This window comes from Vulpes lagopus, chromosome 8, assembly GCF_018345385.1.
Source record: "Vulpes lagopus strain Blue_001 chromosome 8, ASM1834538v1, whole genome shotgun sequence".
In the NCBI taxonomy this organism is placed as follows: Eukaryota; Metazoa; Chordata; class Mammalia; order Carnivora; family Canidae; genus Vulpes; species Vulpes lagopus.
Window position 1 is genome coordinate 118,428,342 of NC_054831.1, and position 16,308 is coordinate 118,444,649.

Below are 16,308 nucleotides of genomic sequence, written 5' to 3' on the forward strand. Positions count from 1 at the left end.
GAGGGGAGACAGAGGGAGTGAACAGGGGGCTTTTCTACGTCTTCCTGGTACTGTCCCTGGGGGATGTGAAGCCTTTTCATTCTGCCCTAGTCTCCAGGGTGACCCAACTCAAGGAGCTTCAGTGGAGAGGTGGGATTGGGATTGCGTGGACTGGGGACTTCCTTGCTTCCCAGGCTCAGCCCCCTCTTGGCCAGAGAACCTTCAAAAAGTAGGGTTCCTGAAACCATCCCAACCTTCACTGCAAAGCTGCCCCCTGCTGGCTCTTCCTCTGACCAGAACCATCTGATTAACCTAGTTGTCTTTGGCTGAAGTGGTGTGTCCCTGGTCTGCCCACCTTCCTGGTGGCAACATGCCCAGGCCACAAAACCACCGGACCAGGGCCCTGAGCCATAGGCATCTCCCTGGGAACCACCTTCACCATGTGGGCTCTGGCCCCACCCAACCGCACAGTGCCAGGCTGGGGAGGGGGCAGGTCCTTACATTCCGGCTGCTTCTACGCAAACAGATGCAACATGGGGGCGCCCCTGGCACAGGAAAAGGCACTTGTGGGAATAGATAGGCACTCAGGAAAACATGTAACACACTGCACACGTGTAGCATCCCCGTGCCTAGGGACATGCAACATTGCAGTTTACAGTAGAGTATGCATCAAACATACCACACTGCAGTGTACATATGTGGCTCTACAAACAACTGACCCACAGCACTCAGCACATATGTGGCACTTGTAAGCTTGCACACACATAGCGTGTCTACCCACAGGAACAGCCAACAGACATTCAGGACCTGAGCACATGTTAACACATCGTGTCTGTATGTAGCAATTGCATGCACAGAGCCAGGCAACATTGCAGTGCACCCATAGGGCACCTGTGTGCATAAGCATATGCAAAGTTCAGCGCACGGGAGTGGCACCCGCATGCACAGGGATATGCAATTTGCAGTGCATACGGGGGAGGGTGGGGCAAGTGTTTCAGCCCTCCCCCCCCCCCGCGGGGGCCCCCGGAGACCCTGGCTGGGCGGGCAGCCTCCGGCCTGGGGTATCGCTGAAGGGGCGTCGCGGACCGCCGCATCCTGCGGTCCAGGAGGCCGCGGGCGGGGCGGGGGCTTACCCGGGGCTTCTCCCGCGCCGGCGCCTGGGGGCCCAGGGCGGGGAGGAGGAGGGTGCGCTTGGCTCGGCTGGCGCTGCTCCCCCTTTAACAGGAGGCGGCGCGCGTCGCCCCCGCCCCCCGCCCCTTCTCCCGCGGCTCCTCGCGCCCGGCCTGGCGCGCGCCCCCTCCCGGGCCCAGCCCGCGCAGGCGCCGCGTCCCACCTCGGCCGTCACTCGGCCCGGCGCGCGCTGCGGGCAGCGGCCGGAGCGGCCGGAGGAACCGGGGTTGGCGGCGGCGGCGGCGGCAGCGGCGGCAGTGGTGGCGGCGGCGCTCGGAGACCGAGGATGCGGCGCCGGCTTTTGGAGCCTGGGGCTGCGGCCGCCGCCCGCGAATAGGAGGCGGCGCGCGGCGCGGGCGGTGCTCGGGGCGGGGGAGCGGGGAGCGGGGGGGCGGCGCGGCGAGGAGGCGGCGGCAGGAGCCCGCGCCCGGCCCGGCGCCCGCCCGCCCCGCGCTGCTCCGCGGCGCCTTTTCTGCACCCGCCGCTCCGCGGAGCGGGAGCCTCGGCCCCTCGGCGCCGCTGCCGCGAGCCCCCCGCGCCCGGCCAGGCCCCCGCCTTAGGGATGGCAAACTTGCGCCCCGTGGCTGCCTCCGCCAGCGCCGGCCCCCGCTCCTGCTGCTGACGGCGCCCAGGTGAGTGCTCGGTCCCAGACCTCGACCCGGCCCCGCACCGAGCCCTCCCGGCGCGGTCCCGAGTTTCCGCACCGGCCCGGACTCGGGGCGCTCCCCCAGCCCGTCTCTGTTGAATCCTCCCTCTCCCGAACTGAGTTCTTTCAGCATCTACCCACTCCCATCTCTTTGGGAACTTCCAAGCCTGGGGCCGAGGCCCCTTTCATCGGTGGTGAGTCCCTTGATCATCCACTTCCCTTTCCCCATTTCTGCTAAAGCCCTCCCCCACAATCCTGACCCAGACCTTACCCCCATTACTGTCTCGAGTCTCTTCCTATCTTAGCCTGGATCCTGGCAGTGCGCCCCCCACCTTGATTAGAGCCCCTTTCTCCAACCTGCAGCTCGACTGTGCCTTCCCCCTGTATCCCCCCTCCTCGTCTGGATGCCGGACCCTGCTCCTCCCCTCCACTTCATCTCGGCCTGGAGTCCTTCCTGTCCCCATCCACGTCTGCCCCTAGTTCCTGCCTTTCCCCGCGCCAGTACCGCGACCATGCTTCCCTTCTTATTTCTGTCCCGATGCATCCTCCCCCATATCTGCCTGGAGTCTCTCTATCCCTCGCGAATCTCTGCTGCAAGTCTCCTCCCCCTCAGCCTGGACTTGGGGCCGTGTCCCCCGGGTCGGCTTCGAGCCCCCTCCTCTTGGGCCAGGATCTCCACCGGCCCTGCATCCCTGGCTCCCGTGTCCATCTTTGGTCGGAGTCTGTCCATCCCCCATCCTTCTCTTCCCACCCCTGGGGCATAGAGCCGGGCACCAAACGAACCCTCCCGCAGCCCCGGGGGCTGGCATGATAGGGCGGGGGCGGGGGGGGGTTGTAGGTTGTGAAGTTGGAGGCCACTCCCGCAGTCAGCTCGGTCCGAGGGAAGTCCTCTGCGCCGCGGCCGGTGCAGAGCGGGCGAAGGGTCTGGTGCCCGCGGGGGGAGGGGCTCCCGGGCCGGAGATACTGCCCGCCTGCCCGCCTTGCCAGCTGCCGGCCGGGCCCCTGGGCGTCCTCTGGCGCCCCCTGCCCGCAGCTCTGGACCCGCCGCCCCTTTTCCTCCCGCGGGTAACCCCGGGTTTCCGCAGCCAGAGCAGCAGCAGCGGCTGCGGGACTGGCGCTGGGAAGTCCCTGGGGGAAGAGGAGGCTGGCGGGCGAGGCCGGGTGCCCCCTCGTGCTAGCCGTGGGGGAACAGTCCCGGTTGCCGGGCCATATGCTCTGGGGGTAGGGTAGGGTGGGGTGGGGTGGGGTGGAGGGCTCATCCCAGCAGTTATTCGGGAGCCCTTTGAGCTATCAGGGATAGACCAACAGGACTAGTCCCTGGATTTGAGGTGGTCTGGATGGGCTTGTTTGGGCTTGGGCAGGTGTCCTCAGGGAGCCTCTGTCTACCCTATGGCAGTTTCCACTAGGTGGGGTATGGAGGCAAAGGTGGGCTCATCTGGTCTGGGCATGGCTTAGGCGATGGGGGAGTCCACCTGGCCCTGGGACAGCAGGCACCTGGGGAGTGCCCCCCTTTTGCTGCCATAGGGGTCAGTGTGGACTCTGTACAGGGTGTGCCCTGATGGCGGTGGTGGTGAGGCTTGAGGGAAAGTCTTCCCTGGACTGAGATGGGCAGAGTTTCCCCCTCTTCTTCCTCTTCTGACTCCCCTCCCCCATCACTCTTCAGAAAGGCATAGGTCTAGCCTGGGGTGGGTGTATGTGGTAGGCATTTCTGTAACCCAAAGTGAGGTCCCAGCTGGTCTCTGCCCTCTTCTCTCCCTCTCAACACCCAGGTAATGGAGCTGAGTAAGTAGTGGCTTCTCGTTAGATGAGCTGGGTTCAAAAGCTGTGTGACCTGGCAGGCTACATAACCTTTCTGAGCCTCAGTTGGCCCTCTCTAAAATGGGTCAGGATAAAATGCCTCATATAGTTGCTGGGAGAATGAAATTAGATTGTTAGGTGTTTGGCACCTAGTAACGCTCAACAGTGATTGGTTTATTGGGCTGTTTGTCTTCAAGGCCAAGGTCAGGCCCCTCTCCCAGCTATTCCTATTCCCAGAGAAGTACAGAATGGGTTTTAGTGACTTCAACCTAACCCCCCAGGATAATAAAGCCAGACAACACCTTCAGCAACCAGAGTAGGTCGAGGGAGCCTGTGATTGTCAGCCTCTCCCCTCCCTCACCCATCCTTCATCATCCCCCTGGACTGCTCTGGGATCAGCTCTGGCCAGAGGGGCATCAGTGAAAACCAGGCCAAGGTCTCTGAGGTTCTGGTTCAAGTATAAATGCTGGGCAGGTAAGATCAATGCAGGGAAGAAACCCAAGTCAAGGTGCCCAAAGGTAGGCTTGCCTGAAAGAGGGGCCCGAGGTAGGAAATCAGCCACAGAGGAGCACACGGTGCACAGAGGAACCTCTTACCTCTCCCCAGGAGGTCAGACGCCATCAGGAACTTTCCAGGACACTTAGTGCTCCAGGTCAGAGTTAGGGGGCGCCCCCGCCTAAGGGCCCCAAGAGTTTGAAGAAACCTGGCTCTGCCGGGATTGGCTTGGTGAAGGGTGGGTAAGGGGGAGAGAGAGGGCTCGAATGTGTGGCGTTCTGCTGCTGGAAGTCCTCTGGGCAGGGTGGCAGGGCCTGGGTCCCACCGGGGAGTGGCAGCCTCCCAGCCTCCAGTCTGCCGGGCAGCCCTGACATTGGGGAACAAAAGCTTTCGGTTCCTGTAGCAACGGCTCCAGCTGCTGCAAAGTTCCGGGGAGGCGGGCGGAGGGCGGCTGAGTCACCGCCCCCTCCCCCGCCGCCCTCGCGGCCCCGCCCCCGCCCCCCAAGTCTCCCTCCTCGTGGTGGGGGTGGGGGGCTTCCCCGGGCCGGAAGACCCCTGAGCTGGAAGAGGAGCGGCCCTCTCTGCCAGGTGGAGAAGGCGGGGCCGCCCTGGGGGGGGGAGCCCCCTGCCTCGGTCCTGCCCACCAGCTCCAGGAGCTGGATGGAGGTGTGCACCCTCCTGGGGACCAGAGCTCCGGGAGAGGGGTCCTTGGGGACCGGGCCACCCGGCCAGTAAATGGACAGGGGACCCGAAGGCCCTGGGTGGGGGGTCCCCGCCCGCGTGTCGGCCCGGGCTGGGCCCCGCAGCGAGCGCCGGGGAGGCGGAGGGTGAGTGACGGGCGGGCGAATTGGAGCTGCCAGGTGGATAAACGCGACCGACGTGCGCACCGCCGCGCCCCCTCCCCCACCGCCGCCCCTCCCCCGCCCGCGGCCCGGGCTCCCCGCGCTCCGCCACCCGCGCCGCTGCTCCCAGCCGGCGGGGCGCAAGGGGCTCGATCCCCGGGATCCCGGAGACCCAGCCCGAGCCCTGAGGTGCCCCCTCCGTCCCCCCGTCTTGTCCCTGCCAGCTGCTGCAAAAGCCTCCGATTCCCTCCTCAGTGCAGGAGGGGAGTCCGGAGCCCGCCAGGCCTGCAGGGTCTGGGAGGAACGGGGTCTCCGTGTGCTTGGGCATAGGGTGGGATTCTCAGGTCTGCTGGTGGGTGTGGGAGTCGGGGGGATCTCTGAGACTGGGATTATGCCAACCCGCAGCTCACCCATCTCAGCCCATTGAAGTCCTGAGGGAGGAGGCCTTTAGATTATCCTCTCCATTAACCTCGCGACCCAGGAAGTTCTTCCTCAGAGCTGAGCTCCATACCTATCCTCTCCAGCTCTGGTGCATGTTTGTGAGCTTTACTGGGCTTGGAGGTGGCAGAGGCATTTCCAGGGTTCAGCCCAAAGGACCTTCCCAGAGATAGCGGTGGACCTCAGCGGGAAATCGGGAGAGTTTGTGAGGTTCTGGGAAGGAGGGGAAGGGACCATGTGCGTGCTCTGCTCTGCCTGCACCAGGCTTGGTGCGGGGAACTCACTGGGAGGCTGAATGAAAAGATAGGAGTAGTCCTGAGAGCAGGGATCATGGTCTCTATTCCACAGCCCGGAAGCCTGAGGCTCAGGGAGGGTGATCATGGCTAATAACCACCTGGGCTGCCTGTGAGGTTAGGATCCTTCCAGGCCCCCTCCCAGGAGAGTCTCTCTCTGACTTAGCTTGGAATCGAGCTTTTTGCCTTATTTTGTGGATGGGGGAATGATATATATCTATATATCTATAGATATATATAGATATATCTATAGATATATCTATATATCTATATATATAAAAGCCCCCCCCCCCCTCCCCGGAGGTCTTATGTCCCAGCAGGAACCACCAGGGTCATACATACCCAGGGTGAAATTCCCGAATTGGTGTGAAGGGAGTGTCTGAAGGAGATTGAGTGCTGGAGGGGGCTTGGGCAGAATTTAGAGGTGGCTCTAAAGAAGTACAGAAGCCAGGCTGTGGCTCTGGGAATCTGGACTTAGTGCTTCTTGGTGGGTCGGGGCTATGGAGGAGGGAGCAGCTGAGGCCCAGGAGGTGGGGTTGGGAGGGGTGTTCTGAGCTCCCAGCTTCAGGAGCACACAAAGGAAGGAACAGTAAGTCAGATCCTGCCTGACACTTAGCTGTCATATGCTAAGTCTCAAAGAACCTGTGTGTGTTCACACGAGAGTACATTTGCATCTCTGCATGTGTACAAGTGTCTGGCTGACTCTTTACACTTTGTCCATGTGAGAGCCTAAACCCTTGTGTGCATGTGAATTCACACATCTGTGGCTTCACTCATCTATGTGTGTGTTTGTATATGTGTATCTGTTCACATATAGAATGCCGGTGACACCTGTCTTTGCATGTGTCTATGCATATGTGCTTTTGTGTGCATGCCTGCACAGCACAGTGATGTTCAAGCCTCTGTGTGTATGTAGATTCCCGACCCTGCTCTAAGTGGGGGAGGCAAGACCAGTTATAATGAGCCCCCACCTCCCCTCTGCTGAGCTGCAGCTATGGCCTGAATTTTGCAGCCTGCTTAAAAATAATTGGGGGCAGCGGGGGGATTGGATGTCACTCATCATCAGCTACTGGCTTCCCTGGTGCCGCAGCAGGCTGGGCGGGTTGAACAGTTTGGGACAGGCATGATATGGAGCAGGGAAGGCCAGGGGTCTTGTGTCCTGTTTTTCAGTTCTGGTGGGAGCAAGGGAGACAAAGCCTGTTCTGACTTCTGCTGAATAACTCCAGATAGGTCTCAGAGGATGGTGGGGTGGCTCCTTCCCAGTCAATGAACCTGCCTGGAGCTTGTCCCCCCCCCAACCCCCCTTACCACTATGGCTGGGGAGGGGCAAGTGTGGGATCTGGGGCAGTGAGGAGTTCCATGGAAGCTGTACAGGGATTGGAATTCTGGGGTTCTAATTCCTGCCCTCCCACCCCAACCCAACCCCTCCAGCCACTGTTGAGGCTCCTGAAAAGCCAAGGGGAAATCTGTGCCTAGGGAGCCTCTGGGTCTTGGGAAAATCCAGCCACACCTGTGAATTATCCTCTCTGTGATTCAGTTCCCAGAGCTAATGGCTTGTCCATCTGTCCTGAAGCCTGGGCAAGGGAAGGGGACAGAGCAAGAGGCTATTGGTGGGTAAGAGGGAACTCCAGGCTGAGGCCTCAGGTCCTGGGTTCCAGTCCCAGCTGGACTACTCTTGTGTGATCTTGAGCAGGTCGCCTCCCCTTTCGGAGCCTCATCTTTTCTCCTCTAATGTGGAGCAGCCAGGCTCTAGGGGCCCATTCAGTGCTGTGAGCTGTGCTGTCGCCACGGAGGAGGGAGGCAGTGTGGATCACCTCGGGGGCAGGGCTGGAAGCAGGTGCCAGGCTCTGCTCTCTGGGCAGCTAGGGTGGGCAGTGTCTCTGTCCTGGCCTGGTGGGTGGGAGGGCAGCTTTTGTCCCCTTGGGCCTAACCGTTCTGTGTGGCTGTCAGGGTATGGCTAAGGTCCTCGCTGTTGCCCACCCCCGGAGTACATTCACACCTGCTGGGAGTTCGGCTTTAGGGCAGCACTTTGCAGGGAGGGAGACATCAGTGAACTTTGGGCTCCGCTCCTAGGAGCTTAAAGACTCCTGAGATGAGTGAGCTAGCCCTGGGGAGAGAGCCCGGGATAGAGGTGGTGACTGGGGCTAGGGACTTTCGGGCAAGGGCTGTGAGCTGGGGGATGGCTTGGTGGCCTCACTACGGGTAGCAGGCTGCAAGCCAGGCCTTGGATGGTAACCCTGTGGCAGGAAGGGAAGAGGGATTAAGGGCAATACTGCACCCATTTTGCAGATGCCTCCCACTCCCATTTCCACAGCCGTGATACACATGACGTTCATACTTGCGACGCCCTCCAGGGGCATGGATCAGGTTGTGCGCAGTCCCTGGCACACCGGTGGTAACTCCTCCCCTTTCTCACCCACTCAGTAAAGCAAGTGAGTGAGAATGACATTGTTCTGGGAATAACCTTGAATTGCTCTGATTTATAAAAAAGCAAATCGTTGTCAAACATTGCTCCTTTGGCAATTACCGCTGGATTATGCGTGACATGCCTCACAGCTGATCACGATACACTACGACTTAGGGCAAAGGTTCTGGAGCATTCAAGCTGGGTGGCGGGGATGAGGCTAGATCCACGTGTCAGGCCGGGTGCCTGTGGCTGGTGGGACCCACCGAGGAATCAGAGGGTGACAGGCATGACAGCTGATGTTTCTCACGGGCTCACAGAGTCAGGCTCTCTTCTGTGCCTTCATCTTACAGGTGAGGTGACTGAGGCTCCGAGCAGTCGAGTCCCTTATTTGTCTAAGATCACACAGGTGGGCGTGGGGGACTTCAGAGTCTTAACCACGAGGCCCACTCCCTGCAGCAAGCAACAGGAGACTTAGAGCCGTGCTCACAGTGCCCGGGACTGCTGACCACCGTCTCTCTCCGCAGGGCAAGGGACATAGGATGACCCCAGCCTGTCCCCTCTTACTATCTGTGATTCTGTCCCTGCGCCTGGCCGCCGCCTTCGACCCTGCCCCCAGCGCCTGCTCCGCCCTGGCCTCGGGCGTGCTCTACGGGGCCTTTTCACTGCAGGACCTCTTTCCCACCATCGCCTCAGGCTGCTCCTGGACCCTGGAGAACCCTGACCCCACCAAGTACTCCCTCTACCTGCGCTTCAACCGCCAGGAGCAGGTGTGCACTCACTTCGCCCCCCGTCTGCTGCCCCTGGACCACTACCTGGTCAACTTCACCTGCCTACGGCCTAGCACAGAGGAGGCGGGGGCCCAGGCCGAGGCAGAGGCGGGGCGGCCAGAGGAGGAGGAGGAGGGGGCAGCGGCGGGGCTGGAACTGTGCGGCGGCTCAGGCCCCTTCACCTTCCTGCACTTCGACAAGAACTTCGTGCAGCTGTGCCTGTCGGCAGAGCCCTCAGAGGCCCCGCGCCTGCTGGCCCCGGCCGCCCTGGCCTTCCGCTTCGTCGAGGTCTTGCTCATCAACAACAACAACTCCAGCCAGTTCACCTGTGGCGTGCTCTGCCGCTGGAGCGAAGAGTGCGGCCGCGCTGCCGGCAGGGCCTGTGGCTTCGCCCAGCCGGGCTGCAGCTGCCCTGGGGAGGCGGGGGCTGGTCCTGCCACCACCACGCCTCCAGGCCCTCCTGCTGCCCACACTCTGTCCAATGCCCTGGTGCCTGGGGGCCCGGCCCCACCTGCTGAGGCCGATTTGCATTCAGGGAGCAGCAATGACCTGTTTACGACTGAGATGAGATATGGTGAGTCTGGGCAGGGCCCTGGTGGGGTGGGTGTGTCCGGGGGGGGGGCTCTGAGGGTGCACAAGAGTCTTGGCAGATCCTCAGGCCATTCGTATGGTCCTTTGCCCCCATCCCCTCCATCTCCAGCTCTGTCCCGATGCTGGGGTCCCTGAAGTGGATCTGGGTTAGGCCTTCCTCTTGAGGGGTTTGTAGTCTTGGTGGGGTAGTGGGGGACAGAGACCAGACAGTGCAGTGTGGCAAACCCAGGGAGAGGACTCCCCACCTTGGGCAATCAAGGAAGACTTCCTGAAGGAAGCAATACAAGAGCCTAGATCTGAAGGACAAGTGGAAGCCAGCCAAGCCAAAGAAGTGATGAGGGCATTCCAGGCAGAGGGAGCAGTGCAAACAAAGGCCCCAAGCTGGGAGTGACTGTGGCAGGTTTTGGCACTGCAAGTTGACAAGTTTGCCTGGAGGCTGGAGAGTAGACAGGGAGCAGGGATGTGTTCCTGTCCACATGGGTCAGTGATTTTTGGCAGTGGCCCCAGGGTCAGGGCAGAGGGAGGTGCAGAAGAATGTGCCTGGGTGAAGAGGCCCGGGCTTCGAGGCTGCCTTGGAGGGCTGGGCTGGCTCTGCTCCCAGCATCCCCTGTCTCCCCCTCTGGGCCCCTGTCTTCTGGGACCGAAGCTGCCAGCTGCTAGAGCTTCCTGCTGACTGGGCAAAAGCTCTGCGAGCCCTTGAGTCCTGCCTGCTCTTGCTCCCACCCCAGCTCCCTCACCACAGCCACCCTCTGCCTACCCTCCTTCTTGCAGCCCCTCATCTGGATCCTGTGTGTGGGCTGGTGACTGGCCAGGGGGCTTGGCAGGGAGTGGGCTGGGAGGGAGGCAGATCCAGGATACAGTCCCCAGCTCTGCTACTAAAAGGGAGTTCCCTTCCCTCTCTGGGCCTCAGTTTCTTTATTTGTGGTAACAGGTGTTGGCCTACCATCATGAGGATGTCATGCAGGGATGGAAGTCGCAAGAGGCATCTAGATCTGCTTGAGAGTATTTACAGGGAGGCAAGGGGTCTTGTGTGAGGACCGCTAGGAGTATTGGAGTATGACCTTTCCCCACCCCTGCTTTGGAGGCCAGAGCCCTCGAGTTGGGCACTGCCTTTGACCGTTCCCTTGAGCGGATCCCATTTTGTTGGCATCAGTTTCTTCATCTGTAAAATGGGGAGATATCTCTGAATCAATTAGAGGGGCTACTTGTCATGACAGTGGCATCTCCCAATGCAGTGGGGGAGGGGAGGAGCTCCTCAGCCTCCCCCAGGAGACACCTGGCACCATGCCTATCCATGGCAAGTGCCCAGTGGCCTTGCTCTAGCCTCTCCACCTGGCAGTTTGGCCTTTAACATTGGTCGATGAAGCCGTCGGAGTGACAGCCAGGCCGTGGGCAGGTTACGGGCCCTGGAGGCTGGCCTGGGATTTAGTGCCTGCAGGAAGAAATTGAATTTCACTTCTTTGTCGAACATCGGCGGAGAGCGCCAGGCGTATATCAGGAGGTTTATTGGCTCTTCCTGCCTGGCGGCCACTGCCTATCACTCTATGGGGGCCTCCCCCATTGTGCTCAGCAGAGGGCAGGCTCTTTTGTCTGGCTTTCCCTGTGGTCCATCGGCCCAGTGGTCCGCAGTGGACGAAGGAAGGCTCTGCCCTCATGGGCGGGCACCATCTGGGCAGGCTGCCATGTGGAGCACAGAGCCAGGAGCAGCCAGCTGGGCTTGGTAGAAGCCGGAAGCAGGAGTTGATTGGTAGTCAGGGTGTCTTTGGGGGTCAGAGAGGGCTGGTGATGGGAAGGCCACCAGGGTCCCCATCATCATCACAGCCTCTGCAGGGGCCCCTGGGACTGAGGATGGGTGGAGATTGGATGCTGACTGTGCCTGGGCATGAGGCCTGGTATCATCTCTGAACAGGGAGCCCCAGGCTCCCAGCTGTTCCACGCCTGACCTCTGCTCATGCCCCTTGTCCTGCTTGGCGTGTTTTCAGGCTGCTCCATGGGGTTGCCTGCAGGGAGGGCCCTCGTGGGGCATTGCAGGGGGTGATATGGCATCAGTCATCCTAAGTGGGCTTGCACAGCACACTGGTGCCCAGACTTCCTTCCTCTCCCCTGGCAGGCAAGGCACTTTTCCTCTTTGCCATCTCTTCCCTTCTGCCCAATCTCTTAGGGGCAAGAGACAATGGACATATGGCTCAGTCTTTTGTATGTGGCAAGGGGCGTCTGAGGGCCAGGGCATCATCAGGGCTCAGGGCACTTTGTGCCTGGTGGCAGCACCACCCCCCTCCCCACTGGGCCGGCTGGACACATGTACCAGCTACAGGAGAATTAGTTCACACATGGAAATGCCAGATTGAGAATAAGATCGGTGGAGAAGGGGAAGAGTAAGCCCCTCGTGCCAGCCCCCCTCTGCCAGGTGGCACAGCAGGGGAGCGATGCTTCCCTTCTCTGGGATGCCCTGAGTAGGATGAATGGCAAGGCCAGGTGGAACGGGGCTGGGTCGATACTGGAAGAGCCATGAGGCCGGGAGCTGCTGGGCAGTGCCGGAGCGGAGTGCCTGGGCCTGCCTCAGAGCCGAGTGCATTTGACAAGAGGGTACAGGCGCCTGTTAATTTCACGCAAACTGCCTTTGATAGATCTCTTGTTATTTTTGGTGAGTTGAGCCATAAATTTGTGCCATCTTGCTGCCGCAATCTGTTAAGTGGGGAGAGAGGAAGAAAGAGAAGGCAGGCAGGAAGGAGCTCAGCGGATGCTGGCCGAGGCCGGGGCAGGAAACGGGTGGAAGAGGTAGTGGCTGCCACCCTGTAGTTCCTGCCCACTGACCCTCCAGTCCCGATGAGGCACTGGCCAGGAGGGATGGCTGTGCAGAGTGACACCCGGGGGAGGTGGCTTTTGCTCTGGCAAGCCTCCCCTTCCTCTCCCACACCGCCCAGCCTCCTCAGAGACACTGTCCCATCCTTGGCTGGTTGCCGCTAACCTACCTCCCCATCCTCCAGGCTCCATTCCTGAGGCAAGAGTTCAGATCCCCACTCTGCCGCTGCGGCTGTGTGACTTGGACGGGGGGCTGCCCCACGGGGGCCTCACTTCCCTGATCCAGCCCCCATACTCCCCTTAGTGGCCCAGACTCTTGAGCCTGGCATTCTGGCCCCATCCCAGACCCAGCCACACCCGCTATTCAACCTTCCCTCTGATTCTGTCCTGCCCTTGATTGGGGCTACTCACTGGCCCCTGAACCCCTGCCTTTGCTTGGGCTGTCCCTCTCACCTGGAATGCCCTTTGCCCTTAGTTATCCAGAACTTCCCATTCTTCTGAGTGCTGCTCAAACCCTATTTTCTTCTAGGAAACTAGTACTACCTTCCCAACCTAGTCCTAGATTGGTCTCTCTCCTCCCAGCACTCAGGCCCTGCTGTCCTCTTTTCACCAGCCTTGTCTGCTGGAAGTGCAGCCTTACCTGCTTGCAGGGGGGCGAGGGGTGCTCAGACATTGGGGAGGCCAGGCTTCTCTCAGGGCGGGAGCGGGAGGGTGATACATTTCCTAGAAGGTCCTTCCAGCCCAGATCCGGGCTGCTGGAGCTCTGTGTGCTCCATCACAGGATGGGGAGTTGGGCCCAGATTCCTGAGACATCTCAGCAGGACGGAGTCCCAGGCCACCCCTCACACACATCTTCATGTCTATTGGAGTGGAGTTTGTGCCAGGCCTTGGGTCGGCTCTGGGTAAATGAACTCCAAGGTGAACTAGACACACCTTCTGCCCTATGATGGGTGAGGGTGACCACTAGTGAACAGTGGTCAAGGCCACAGGCCAATGTCGCCCAGCCCTGGGTTCAGTTCCCAACCCCACCACTGATTAGCTGTGTGACTATGGGAAAGTTCCTTCACCTCTACTTTATCACCTGTAAAATGGGGCTGCTAGAGCTATTCATAGAGTAATAGGAAGATTAAGCAAGAGAATATGGGTCATTGCTTAGCACGGTGCCTGGCAGGTGGTAAATCCCTAATAAATTGTTGCATGTTGTCATAATTTTAATGCAGTGGGCATGATGTGTCAGATGTCGAGGGAGGAGGAAGAGGAGGGGATTTTAACACGAAGGGGTGGGGAGGCAATCTAAAGAAGGTGATTCTGAGTTGGGTTTTGAGGATTAAATAAGAATTCATTAGCCCATGAAATTTTTTTTTAATTGAACCGCTTCTGAAATTTGATATATTTGGAAGAAATTTCATATCATAAATGGAAAAAGAGTATCCGTTATTTGAAATAGAAAATAACAGGAGAGACAACCATAGTGAAAACAAAACTACATTAGTAGATTCTAGCTAGATGCTCGTCTCTCCTCTCAGTTTGTTAGAGAAATGAGCACGTGCTGGGGATGTGTTAAGGCTCAGACGGTACAGAGACTTTATCTTGCATGCATTTGGAAGGATTAAAAAAAGTAGAGCAACCATATAATTTATCATCTAAATGGGGACATTTTTGAGGTTTTAAAGCAGGGGAAGGGGTCCTATTAATTACATCAGGGCAGGTACAAGACTACCCCAGGCAGATTGGCAGGAAGTCGTCCTGATTAAGAGAGACTTGGAAGGGGGAACTGCCTTAGTCCATGATCCAGGGTTATTTAATGGCACGTTTGTGAGCCACCCCAAATCATTTCTTACCACTTACTTTGGGAAACCCCGCAGGAGGAAGCAGCCCATGCAAGGACACGGAAGTGTGAGCATGTGAGTGAGTACAGGGAGATCTAGTAGACTGGTGTTACTGGGCAGTAGCCTTGGTGGTGGGAGATGGGGCCAAGGCTCTGACTGCCATCCCCAGACACTGGGACCCTGCCCCATTGGCCAAAGGACTTAAGGCAGCAAGAGGTTGGGTGTGGAGGAGGCCCGATGAGTCAGATGTGATCCTGCTGTCCAGGAGCTCCTGGCCACGTGGGGGAGGTGACAGGGACCCAGCTTGCTCTGTTGAGAGGCTGGGCAGATAGGCCAGCAGCTTGGGGGAGGACGTCATTGGAGGGGAACTGGCATTCTGGCTGGGCACCTGGTCCCCTAGGGATACCCTGTTGCATTGGACTGGAGATAGAGCTCGGGAGGTTCAAAGCCATCTCCCTGTGCCCCTGCCCCCTGGCGTTCTGATACACTGCTAGGGGTGGGAAGCCATGGAGGCGCATGACAGAGCCATGTTTTAAGGGGATCTGTTGGTGCCTACTCAGGGCTCCAGGGCCAGCCTCAGGGAGGATGTAGAGAGCCCTGGGAGGGATGACTGCTTTGTAAATCGCACTGCTCTCCCCGTGGAAGTGATGATTATCGTGGTTATTTTTAACACATTCATGACAAAGGAGGCCGAGGGGGCTGCACTTTGTGGAGTTTGGGGGCAGGGTCTACAAAGCGTGGCATAGCAGGTTTCTGCAGTCCTGTTTATTTTTTTTATTTTTTATTTTTTAAATATTTGATTTATTTATTCATGAGCGAAACAGAGAGAGAGAGAGAGAGGCAGAGACACAGGCAGAGGGAGCAGCAGGCTCCATGCAGGGAGCCTGAAGTGGGACTTGATCCCCCATCTCCAAGATCACACCCTGGGCTGCAGGCGGCGCTAAGCTGCTGCACCACCGGGGCTGCCCTGCAGTCCTGTTTAGATGGCAGAAGGCCTGTGCCCACCCTGCCTGCCAGTGCCAGGGGGGAACCAGAGTGGCCTCTGTGTGATTGGGGTAGAGGAACCCTCAGGGATATCTGGTCCATGTCTGCTGAATGCCTGTCTTCTGTCTAGATGCTCAGAGCTAGGCCCTCTGTACAAGAGAGGATTGAGATCCTCACACAGTGCCCACAAGAGGGACGAGCCCAGGATACTCATAGCTGCAGAGGGAGGCAGCCTAGGGTCTCAGCCACAGAAGAGACCAGTATAGCCAAATTCCTGGCTAGTCAGCCTAGGAAGGCTTCCTGGAGGAGGCAGCATTTAACATGTAGAAGGTTGGCAGATTGAGGTGGAGGAGGGGCATTCCAAGGGAGAGGAAGCACCAATGGCAGAGAGGAAAGTGTGTTGATAACAAGAAGGAGGTGGCACTCCCTTTGTATGGAGAGCGTATCATATTCAGGTGGTCCATATCTTGTTTCACTTCATTCTAAACCTGTGGTAGGATGTATCATTTTTATTTTCAGTTGAAGATTTTTAAGCTCAGAGAGGTTGGGCAGCTTGCCCAGGGGCACACAGCAAGACTGTGGCAGAATTGGGAATCACATCTGCATATGCCTGGCCCTTAAATCTCTGTCCCTCCCGCTGGCCCACATGACCTTGCAGTGTGCTTAGCTGCCTGGTGGGAAGAGGAAACAGGACTGGAGAGGTCAATAGGGGCCCGTGCATGCCAGGCTCAGAGGTTTGCATGGGTAGCAGTGGGGAGCCACTGAAAGTTCCTTAGCAGGGGAGTGTGTGTGGCTTCAGCTGGGCTCCCAGAGGATCATGCTGGAGGCTACAGAAGAGAATCAGGCTCATGGGTGGGGAGTGAGGAGTGGGTGTGCAAAGGAACAATTAGATGGTGGTGTGAAAACAGAATAACACTAGCAAGCGTGTGGAGCTTTGGGGGGGATAAAATGACTGCAGGTCCCGTGGGAATTAAGAAAGATGTCTCTGAGGAGGTCTAAGTTGGACTGTGTTTTGTTAGAGCCCATGCAGTTCAGTGGAGCGAGCGTGGCCTCTGGAGGAGTCTGGCAGGCCGGGTTCGAGTGCTGCTCAGCCCTGCCCAGGATGAGGCCTCGGGGCCTCTGTCCTCATTAGTAACAGGGGAGAACCCATCCTCGTGAGGATGAGATGAGGGGATGTAGAGTGCCTGGTGACTGGCAAGCAGAGGTGGAGCAGTAAGCGTTACCTTATTCCCAACAGAACAGAAAGGTTATGAGGTCATCAGGGGTTG

General features: G+C 58.9%; 1 protein-coding gene across 12 annotated transcripts in view; it reads left to right on the forward strand.

The window, feature by feature from the left end:
- The first annotated feature begins 1,382 nt into the window (after positions 1-1,382).
- The window catches only part of ADGRB2 (adhesion G protein-coupled receptor B2), a 36,164-nt gene continuing 21,238 nt past the window's right edge, over positions 1,383-16,308 (forward strand). For 6 of the 12 annotated variants that reach the window (XM_041764774.1, XM_041764778.1, XM_041764779.1 and 3 more), the window contains exons 1-2: positions 1,384-1,781; positions 8,592-9,408. In XM_041764774.1, the coding sequence (XP_041620708.1) occupies positions 8,607-9,408 (802 nt within the window). In that variant the 5' untranslated portion in view covers positions 1,384-1,781; positions 8,592-8,606. Of the gene's footprint in view, positions 1,782-8,591; positions 9,409-16,308 lie in introns of those variants that run through there. The other 6 variants (XM_041764777.1, XM_041764782.1, XM_041764783.1 and 3 more) reach the window with 3 other exon arrangements.